The following is a 12366-nucleotide window of genomic DNA, read 5'->3' as shown; positions in this document are numbered from 1 at the left end:
CAGTGACATCCAGTCATTACACACTACAGACCCCATATCCCAGGGCAGTGACATCCAGTCATTACACACTACAGACCCCATATCCCAGGGCAGTGACATCCAGTCATTACACACTACAGACCCCATATCCCAGGGCAGTGACATCCAGTCATTACACACTACAGACCCCATATCCCAGGGCAGTGACATCCAGTCATTACACACTACAGACCCCATATCCCAGGGCAGTGACATCCAGTCATTACACACTACAGACCCCATATCCCAGGGCAGTGACATCCAGTCATTACACACTACAGACCCCATATCCCAGGGCAGTGACATCCAGTCATTACACACTACAGACCCCATATCCCAGGGCAGTGACATCCAGTCATTACACACTACAGACCCCATATCCCAGGGCAGTGACATCCAGTCATTACACACTACAGACCCCATATCCCAGGGCAGTGACATCCAGTCATTACACACTACAGACCCCATATCCCAGGGCAGTGACATCCAGTCATTACACACTACAGACCCCATATCCCAGGGCAGTGACATCCAGTCATTACACACTACAGACCCCATATCCCAGGGCAGTGACATCCAGTCATTACACACTACAGACCCCATATCCCAGGGCAGTGACATCCAGTCATTACACACTACAGACCCCATATCCCAGGGCAGTGACATCCAGTCATTACACACTACAGACCCCATATCCCAGGGCAGTGACATCCAGTCATTACACACTACAGACCCCATATCCCAGGGCAGTGACATCCAGTCATTACACACTACAGACCCCATATCCCAGGGCAGTGACATCCAGTCATTACACACTACAGACCCCATATCCCAGGGCAGTGACATCCAGTCATTACACACTACAGACCCCATATCCCAGGGCAGTGACATCCAGTCATTACACACTACAGACCCCATATCCCAGGGCAGTGACATCCAGTCATTACACACTACAGACCCCATATCCCAGGGCAGTGACATCCAGTCATTACACACTACAGACCCCATATCCCAGGGCAGTGACATCCAGTCATTACACACTACAGACCCCATATCCCAGGGCAGTGACATCCAGTCATTACACACTACAGACCCCATATCCCAGGGCAGTGACATCCAGTCATTACACACTACAGACCCCATATCCCAGGGCAGTGACATCCAGTCATTACACACTACAGACCCCATATCCCAGGGCAGTGACATCCAGTCATTACACACTACAGACCCCATATCCCAGGGCAGTGACATCCAGTCATTACACACTACAGACCCCATATCCCAGGGCAGTGACATCCAGTCATTACACACTACAGACCCCATATCCCAGGGCAGTGACATCCAGTCATTACACACTACAGACCCCATATCCCAGGGCAGTGACATCCAGTCATTACACACTACAGACCCCATATCCCAGGGCAGTGACATCCAGTCATTACACACTACAGACCCCATATCCCAGGGCAGTGACATCCAGTCATTACACACTACAGACCCCATATCCCAGGGCAGTGACATCCAGTCATTACACACTACAGACCCCATATCCCAGGGCAGTGACATCCAGTCATTACACACTACAGACCCCATATCCCAGGGCAGTGACATCCAGTCATTACACACTACAGACCCCATATCCCAGGGCAGTGACATCCAGTCATTACACACTACAGACCCCATATCCCAGGGCAGTGACATCCAGTCATTACACACTACAGACCCCATATCCCAGGGCAGTGACATCCAGTCATTACACACTACAGACCCCATATCCCAGGGCAGTGACATCCAGTCATTACACACTACAGACCCCATATCCCAGGGCAGTGACATCCAGTCATTACACACTACAGACCCCATATCCCAGGGCAGTGACATCCAGTCATTACACACTACAGACCCCATATCCCAGGGCAGTGACATCCAGTCATTACACACTACAGACCCCATATCCCAGGGCAGTGACATCCAGTCATTACACACTACAGACCCCATATCCCAGGGCAGTGACATCCAGTCATTACACACTACAGACCCCATATCCCAGGGCAGTGACATCCAGTCATTACACACTACAGACCCCATATCCCAGGGCAGTGACATCCAGTCATTACACACTACAGACCCCATATCCCAGGGCAGTGACATCCAGTCATTACACACTACAGACCCCATATCCCAGGGCAGTGACATCCAGTCATTACACACTACAGACCCCATATCCCAGGGCAGTGACATCCAGTCATTACACACTACAGACCCCATATCCCAGGGCAGTGACATCCAGTCATTACACACTACAGACCCCATATCCCAGGGCAGTGACATCCAGTCATTACACACTACAGACCCCATATCCCAGGGCAGTGACATCCAGTCATTACACACTACAGACCCCATATCCCAGGGCAGTGACATCCAGTCATTACACACTACAGACCCCATATCCCAGGGCAGTGACATCCAGTCATTACACACTACAGACCCCATATCCCAGGGCAGTGACATCCAGTCATTACACACTACAGACCCCATATCCCAGGGCAGTGACATCCAGTCATTACACACTACAGACCCCATATCCCAGGGCAGTGACATCCAGTCATTACACACTACAGACCCCATATCCCAGGGCAGTGACATCCAGTCATTACACACTACAGACCCCATATCCCAGGGCAGTGACATCCAGTCATTACACACTACAGACCCCATATCCCAGGGCAGTGACATCCAGTCATTACACACTACAGACCCCATATCCCAGGGCAGTGACATCCAGTCATTACACACTACAGACCCCATATCCCAGGGCAGTGACATCCAGTCATTACACACTACAGACCCCATATCCCAGGGCAGTGACATCCAGTCATTACACACTACAGACCCCATATCCCAGGGCAGTGACATCCAGTCATTACACACTACAGACCCCATATCCCAGGGCAGTGACATCCAGTCATTACACACTACAGACCCCATATCCCAGGGCAGTGACATCCAGTCATTACACACTACAGACCCCATATCCCAGGGCAGTGACATCCAGTCATTACACACTACAGACCCCATATCCCAGGGCAGTGACATCCAGTCATTACACACTACAGACCCCATATCCCAGGGCAGTGACATCCAGTCATTACACACTACAGACCCCATATCCCAGGGCAGTGACATCCAGTCATTACACTACAGACCCCATATCCCAGGGCAGTGACATCCAGTCATTACACACTACAGACCCCATATCCCAGGGCAGTGACATCCAGTCATTACACACTACAGACCCCATATCCCAGGGCAGTGACATCCAGTCATTACACACTACAGACCCCATATCCCAGGGCAGTGACATCCAGTCATTACACACTACAGACCCCATATCCCAGGGCAGTGACATCCAGTCATTACACACTACAGACCCCATATCCCAGGGCAGTGACATCCAGTCATTACACACTACAGACCCCCATATCCCAGGGCAGTGACATCCAGTCATTACACACTACAGACCCCATATCCCAGGGCAGTGACATCCAGTCATTACACACTACAGACCCCATATCCCAGGGCAGTGACATCCAGTCATTACACACTACAGACCCCATATCCCAGGGCAGTGACATCCAGTCATTACACACTACAGACCCCATATCCCAGGGCAGTGACATCCAGTCATTACACACTACAGACCCCCATATCCCAGGGCAGTGACATCCAGTCATTACACACTACAGACCCCATATCCCAGGGCAGTGACATCCAGTCATTACACACTACAGACCCCATATCCCAGGGCAGTGACATCCAGTCATTACACACTACAGACCCCATATCCCAGGGCAGTGACATCCAGTCATTACACACTACAGACCCCATATCCCAGGGCAGTGACATCCAGTCATTACACACTACAGACCCCATATCCCAGGGCAGTGACATCCAGTCATTACACACTACAGACCCCATATCCCAGGGCAGTGACATCCAGTCATTACACACTACAGACCCCATATCCCAGGGCAGTGACATCCAGTCATTACACACTACAGACCCCATATCCCAGGGCAGTGACATCCAGTCATTACACACTACAGACCCCATATCCCAGGGCAGTGACATCCAGTCATTACACACTACAGACCCCATATCCCAGGGCAGTGACATCCAGTCATTACACACTACAGACCCCATATCCCAGGGCAGTGACATCCAGTCATTACACACTACAGACCCCATATCCCAGGGCAGTGACATCCAGTCATTACACACTACAGACCCCATATCCCAGGGCAGTGACATCCAGTCATTACACACTACAGACCCCATATCCCAGGGCAGTGACATCCAGTCATTACACACTACAGACCCCATATCCCAGGGCAGTGACATCCAGTCATTACACACTACAGACCCCATATCCCAGGGCAGTGACATCCAGTCATTACACACCACAGACCCCATATCCCAGGGCAGTGACATCCAGTCATTACACACTACAGACCCCATATCCCAGGGCAGTGACATCCAGTCATTACACACTACAGACCCCATATCCCAGGGCAGTGACATCCAGTCATTACACACTACAGACCCCATATCCCAGGGCAGTGACATCCAGTCATTACACACTACAGACCCCATATCCCAGGGCAGTGACATCCAGTCATTACACACTACAGACCCCATATCCCAGGGCAGTGACATCCAGTCATTACACACTACAGACCCCATATCCCAGGGCAGTGACATCCAGTCATTACACACTACAGACCCCATATCCCAGGGCAGTGACATCCAGTCATTACACACTACAGACCCCATATCCCAGGGCAGTGACATCCAGTCATTACACACTACAGACCCCATATCCCAGGGCAGTGACATCCAGTCATTACACACTACAGACCCCATATCCCAGGGCAGTGACATCCAGTCATTACACACTACAGACCCCATATCCCAGGGCAGTGACATCCAGTCATTACACACTACAGACCCCATATCCCAGGGCAGTGACATCCAGTCATTACACACTACAGACCCCATATCCCAGGGCAGTGACATCCAGTCATTACACACTACAGACCCCATATCCCAGGGCAGTGACATCCAGTCATTACACACTACAGACTGTGAGATATTGAGACTACAGACCTTCAGACAGTGAGATATTGAGACTACACACTACAGACCTTCAGACTGTGAGATATTGAGACTACAGACCTTCAGACTGTGAGATATTGAGACTACAGACCTTCAGACTGTGAGATATTGAGACTACAGACCTTCAGACTGTGAGATATTGAGACTACAGACCTTCAGACTGTGAGATATTGAGACTACACACCTTCAGACTGTGAGATATTGAGACTACACACTACAGACTTTCAGACTGTGTAATCAAGAAATTAAGGCTCCTATTGAGGGTGCTATCTCAATGTGGATGTAATGTGACGCGTCTCCACTAGGAAACTCCTTAATCACGCTGGATGTAACATGACGTGTTTGTGTCCCCTAGGAAACTCCTCAATCACGCTGGATGTAACATGACGTGTTTGTGTCCCCTAGGAAACTCCTTAATCACGCTGGATGTAACATGACGTGTTTGTGTCCCCTAGGAAACTCCTTAATCACGCTGGATGTAACATGACGTGTTTGTGTCCCCTAGGAAACTCCTTAATCACGCTGGATGTAACATGACGTGTTTGTGTCCACTAGGAAACTCCTTAATCACGCTGGATGTAACATGACGTGTTTGTGTCCCCTAGGAAACTCCTTAATCACGCTGGATGTAACATGACGTGTTTGTGTCCCTAGGAAACTCCTTAATCACGCTGGATGTAACATGACGTGTTTGTCTCCCCTAGGAAACTCCTTAATCACGCTGGATGTAACATGACGTGTTTGTGTCCCCCTAGGAAACTCCTTAATCACGCTGGATGTAACATGACGTGTTTGTGTCCCCTAGGAAACTCCTTAATCACGCTGGATGTAACATGACGTGTTTGTGTCCCCTAGGAAACTCCTTAATCACGCTGGATGTAACATGACGTGTTTGTGTCCCCTAGGAAACTCCTTAATCACGCTGGATGTAACATGACGTGTTTGTGTCCCCTAGGAAACTCCTTAATCACGCTGGATGTAACATGACGTGTTTGTGTCCCCTAGAAAACTCCTTAATCACGCTGGATGTAACATGACGTGTTTGTGTCCCCTAGGAAACTCCTTAATCACGCTGGATGTAACATGACGTGTTTGTGTCCCCTAGGAAACTCCTTAGTCACGCTGGATGTAACATGACGTGTTTGTGTCCCCTAGGAAACTCCTTAATCACGCTGGATGTAACATGACGTGTTTGTGTCCCCTAGGAAACTCCTTAATCACGCTGGATGTAACATGACGTGTTTGTGTCCCCTAGGAAACTCCTTAATCACGCTGGATTTAACATGACGTGTTTGTGTCCCCTAGGAAACCCCTTAATCACGCTGGATGTAACATGACGTGTTTGTGTCCCCAAGAAACTCCTTAATCACGCTGGATGTAACATGACGTGTTTGTGTCCCCTAGGAAACTCCTTAATCACGCTGGATGTAACATGACGTGTTTGTGTCCCCTAGGAAACTCCTTAATCATGCTGGATGTAACATGACGTGTTTGTGTCCCCAGGAAACTCCTTAATCACGCTGGATGTAACATGACGTGTTTGTGTCCCCTAGGAAACTCCTTAATCACGCTGGATGTAACATGACGTGTTTGTGTCCCCTAGGAAACTCCTTAATCACGCTGGATGTAACATGACGTGTTTGTGTCCCCTAGGAAACTCCTTAATCACGCTGGATGTAACATGACGTGTTTGTGTCCTCTAGGAAACTCCTTAATCACGCTGGATGTAACATGACATGTTTGTGTCTCCTAGGAAACTCCACTGCACTAGGAACTACATCCACATTCACCTGTTTGTGTCATTCATCTTGAAGGCAATCGCTGTCTTCATGAAGGATGTGGTTCTGTACCAGGTCGGAGAGCTTGACAACTGCTCCCCAGGATCCGTAAGTTTTATTTTTATTTTTATTTTTTATTTATTTCACCTTTATTTAACCAGGTAAGCCAGTTGAGAACAGGTTCTCATTTACAACTGCGACCTGGCCAAGATAAAGCAAAGTAGTGCAATAAAAACAACATAGAGTTACATATGGGGTAAAAAAAAAAACATAAAGTCAGAAATACAACAGAAAATATATATACAGTGTGTGCAAATGTAGCAAGTTATGGAGGTAAGGCAATAAATAGGCTATAGTGCAGAATAATTACAATAGTATTAACACTGGAATGCTAGATGTGCAAGAGATTATGTGCAAATAGAGATACTGGGGTGCAAAAGAGCAAAATAAATAACAATATAGGGATGAGGTAGTTGGGTGGGCTAATTTCAGATGGGCTGTGTACAGGTGCAGTGATCGGTAAGGTGCTCTGACAACTGATGCTTAAAGTTATTGAGGGAGATAAGAGTCTCCAGCTTCAGAGATTTTTGCAATTCGTTCCAGTCATTGGCAGCAGAGAACTGGAAGGAATGGCGGCCAAAGGAGGTGTTGGCTTTGGGAATGACCAGAGAGATATACCTGCTGGAGCGCAGACTACGGGTGGGTGCTGCTATGGTGACCAATGAGCTAAGATAAGGTGGGGATTTGCCTAGCAGTGATTTATAGATGGCCTGGAACCAGTGGGTTTGGCGACGAACATGTAGTGAGGACCAGCCAACAAGAGCGTACAGGTCACAGTGGTGGGTAGTGTATGGGGCTTTGGAGACAAAACGGATGGCACTGTGATAGACTACATCCAATTTGCTGAGTAGAGTGTTGGAGGCTATTTTGTAAATGACATCGCCGAAGTCAAGGATCGGTAGGATAGTCAGTTTTACGAGGGCATGTTTGGCAGCATGAGTGAAGGAGGCTTTGTTGCGAAATAGGGAAGCCGATTCTAGATTTAACTTTGGATTGGAGATTCTTTATGTGAGTCTGGAAGTTGAGTTTACAGTCTAACCAGACACCTAGATATTTGTAGTTGTCCACATACTCTAGGTCAGACCCGTCGAGAGTGGTGATTCTAGTCGGGTGGGCGGGTGCTAGCAGCGTTCGATTGAAAAGCATGCATTTAGTTTTACTAGTGTTTAAGAGCAGTTGGAGGCTACTGAAGGAGTGTTGTATGGCATTGAAGCTCGTTTGGAGGTTTGTTAACACAGTGTCCAATGAAGGGCCAGATGTATACACAAGTACACAGACCGTGTGTGTCTGTGTGTGTGTGTAAGTATATGCGTGTGTGTGTGTGTGTGTGTGTGTAAGTGTGTGTGTGTGTGGGTGGGTGTGTTAATTGTACCGACCTCAGGAGAAAGTGATTAAATAGAGAAACACCTCTGTGGTCCAACATTCTAACACCTCTTGTTGAATGTGTCTGTATTTCAAACACTTCTCAAGGTCTACTGGGTACAGCTGGTAGTGGTAAACCAAGGTCTACTGGGTACAGCTGGTAGTGGTAAACCAAGGTCTACTGGGTACAGCTGGTAGTGGTAAACCAAGGTCTAATGGGTACAGCTGGTAGTGGTAAACCAAGGTCTACTGGGTACAGCTGGTAGTGGTAAACCAAGGTCTACTGGGTACAGCTGGAAGTGGTAAACCAAGGTCTAATGGGTACAGCTGGTAGTGGTAAACCAAGGTCTACTGGGTACAGCTGGTAGTGGTAAACCAAGGTCTACTGGGTACAGCTGGTAGTGGTAAACCAAGGTCTACTGGGTACAGCTGGTAGTGGTAAACCAAGGTCTACTGGGTACAGCTGGTAGTGGTAAACCAAGGTCTACTGGGTACAGCTGGTAGTGGTAAACCAAGGTCTAATGGGTACAGCTGGTAGTGGTAAACCAAGGTCTACTGGGTACAGCTGGTAGTGGTAAACCAAGGTCTACTGGGTACAGCTGGTAGTGGTAAACCAAGGTCTACTGGGTACAGCTGGTAGTGGTAAACCAAGGTCTAATGGGTACAGCTGGTAGTGGTAAACAGAGTTAAGTTCATGTGTAATATGATCCCTGTCTAAACATGTGTCATTCTCCGTAGACTCCCCCCCCTCCCCCCTCCCAATCATAATGAGAAGTGACACAGAGGGGTTGGAGTACCAGCACTACATTACACACTAGCAGTGATGTAAAGTACATTAGTAAAAATACTTTAAAGTACTACTTAAGTAGCTTTTTGGGTATCTGTTCTTTACTTTATTATTTATATTTTTGACCTTTTACTTCACTACATTTTCCCTGACACACAAAAGTACTCGTTACATTTTGGATGCTTAGCAGGACAGAAAAATGGTCTAATTCACACACTTATCAAGAGAACATCCCTGGTCATCCCTACTGCCTCTGATCTGGCTTTGTTTTTAAATGATGAGTGTTGGAGTGTGCTCCTATCCATAAATTAAATTTTAAAAAACTAGAAAATGGTGCCGTCTGGTTTTCTTAATGTAAGGAATTTGAAATGATTTATACTTTTACTTTTGATACTTAAGTATATTTTTAGCAATTATATTTACTTTTGATACTTAAGTATATTTAAAAACAAAAACTTTGAGACTTTTACTCCAGTAGTATTTTACTGGGTGACTTTCACTTTTACTTTAGTCTATTAAGGGATCTTTACTTTTACCCAAGTTTGAAAATTGGGTACGTTTTCCACCATTACACACTAGACTGATCTAATGTAGTAGGACAAGGAGGGGTTGGAGTACAGCAGAGGGGTTGGAGTACAGCACTACATTACACACTAGACTGATCTAATATAGTAGGACACGGAGGGGTTGGAGTACAGCAGAGGGGTTGGAGTACAGCAGAGGGGTTGGAGTACAGCACTACATTACACACTAGACTGATCTAATATAGTAGGACACGGAGGGGTTGGAGTACAGCAGAGGGGTTGGAGTACAGCACTACATTACACACTAGACTGATCTAATGTAGTAGGACACGGAGGGGGTTGGAGTACAGCAGAGGGGTTGGAGTACAGCACTACATTACACACTAGACTGTTCTAATGTAGTAGGACACGGAGGGTTGGAGTACAGCAGAGGGGTTGGAGTACAGCAGAGGGTTGGAGTACAGCACTACATTACACACTAGACTGATCTAATGTAGTAGGACACGGAGGGGTTGGAGTACAGCAGAGGGGTTGGAGTACAGCAGAGGGTTGGAGTACAGCAGAGGGGTTGGAGTACAGCACTACATTACACACTAGACTGATCTAATGTAGTAGGACACGGAGGGGTTGGAGTACAGCAGAGGGGTTGGAGTACAGCACTACATTACACACTAGACTGTTCTAATGTAGTAGGACACGGAGGGGTTGGAGTACAGCAGAGGGTTGGAGTACAGCAGAGGGGTTGGAGTACAGCAGAGGGGTTGGAGTACAGCAGAGGGGTTGAGTACAGCACTACATTACACACTAGACTGTTCTAATGTAGTAGGACACGGAGGGGTTGGAGTACAGCAGAGGGGTTGGAGTACAGCAGAGGGGTTGGAGTACAGCACTACATTACACACTAGACTGATCTAATGTAGTAGGACACGGAGGGGTTGGAGTACAGCAGAGGGGTTGGAGTACAGCAGAGGGGTTGGAGTACAGCACTACATTACACACCATACTGTTCTAATGTAGTAGGACACGGAGGGGTTGGAGTACAGCAGAGGGGTTGGAGTACAGCACTACATTACACACTAGACTGATCTAATGTAGTAGGACACGGAGGGGTTGGAGTACAGCAGAGGGGTTGGAGTACAGCACTACATTACACACTAGACTGTTCTAATGTAGTAGGACACAGAGGGGTTGGAGTACAGCAGAGGGGTTGGAGTACAGCAGAGGGGTTGGAGTACAGCACTACATTACACACTAGACTGTTCTAATGTAGTAGGACACGGAGGGGTTGGAGTACAGCAGAGGGGTTGGAGTACAGCAGAGGGTTGGAGTACAGCACTACATTACACACTAGACTGATCTAATGTAGTAGGACACGGAGGGGTTGGAGTACAGCAGAGGGGTTGGAGTACAGCAGAGGGGTTGGAGTACAGCACTACATTACACACTAGACTGATCTAATGTAGTAGGACACGGAGGGGTTGGAGTACAGCAGAGGGGTTGGAGTACAGCACTACATTACACACTAGACTGATCTAATGTAGTAGGACACGGAGGGGTTGGAGTACAGCAGAGGGGTTGGAGTACAGCACTACATTACACACTAGACTGTTCTAATATAGTAGGACACAGAGGGGTTGGAGTACAGCAGAGGGGTTGGAGTACAGCAGAGGGGTTGGAGTACAGCACTACATTACACACTAGACTGTTCTAATGTAGTAGGACACGGAGGGGTTGGAGTACAGCAGAGGGGTTGGAGTACAGCACTACATTACACACTAGACTGTTCTAATGTAGTAGGACACAGAGGGGTTGGAGTACAGCAGAGGGGTTGGAGTACAGCACTACATTACACACTAGACTGATCTAATGTAGTAGGACACGGAGGGGTTGGAGTACAGCAGAGGGGTTGGAGTACAGCACTACATTACACACTAGACTGATCTAATGTAGTAGGACACGGAGGGTTGGAGTACAGCAGAGGGGTTGGAGTACAGCACTACATTACACACTAGACTGATCTAATGTAGTAGGACACGGAGGGGTTGGAGTACAGCAGAGGGGTTGGAGTACAGCAGAGGGGTTGAGTACAGCACTACATTACACACTAGACTGTTCTAATGTAGTAGGACACGGAGGGGTTGGAGTACAGCAGAGGGGGTTGGAGTACAGCAGAGGGGTTGGAGTACAGCACTACATTACACACTAGACTGTTCTAATGTAGTAGGACACGGAGGGGTTGGAGTACAGCAGAGGGGTTGGAGTACAGCACTACATTACACACTAGACTGTTCTAATGTAGTAGGACACGGAGGGTTGGAGTACAGCAGAGGGGTTGGAGTACAGCAGAGGGGGTTGGAGTACAGCACTACATTACACACTAGACTGATCTAATGTAGTAGGACACGGAGGGGTTGGAGTACAGCAGAGGGGTTGGAGTACAGCAGAGGGGTTGGAGTACAGCACTACATTACACACTAGACTGATCTAATATAGTAGGACACGGAGGGGTTGGAGTACAGCAGAGGGGTTGGAGTACAGCACTACATTACACACTAGACTGATCTAATGTAGTAGGACACGGAGGGGTTGGAGTACAGCAGAGGGGTTGGAGTACAGCACTACATTACACACTAGACTGATCTAATGTAGTAGGACACAGAGG

At 47.8% G+C, this 12366-nt stretch overlaps 1 protein-coding gene across 1 annotated transcript in view; it reads left to right on the top strand.

Moving 5' to 3' along the window:
* vipr1b (vasoactive intestinal peptide receptor 1b) overlaps nt 1-12366 on the top strand; it is a 295279-nt gene that overhangs the window by 182954 nt on the left and 99959 nt on the right. Inside the window, exon 5 of the mRNA XM_045221440.1 lies at nt 6947-7079. Within this exon, the coding sequence (XP_045077375.1) occupies nt 6947-7079 (133 nt within the window). The remainder of the gene's footprint in view (nt 1-6946; nt 7080-12366) is intronic.

The sequence above is a fragment of the Coregonus clupeaformis genome, chromosome 7, assembly GCF_020615455.1.
Source record: "Coregonus clupeaformis isolate EN_2021a chromosome 7, ASM2061545v1, whole genome shotgun sequence".
NCBI classification, from domain to species: Eukaryota; Metazoa; Chordata; class Actinopteri; order Salmoniformes; family Salmonidae; genus Coregonus; species Coregonus clupeaformis.
The sequence above is the reverse complement of the archived record's forward strand: the minus strand, read 5'-3'. Positions and strand labels throughout refer to the sequence as shown.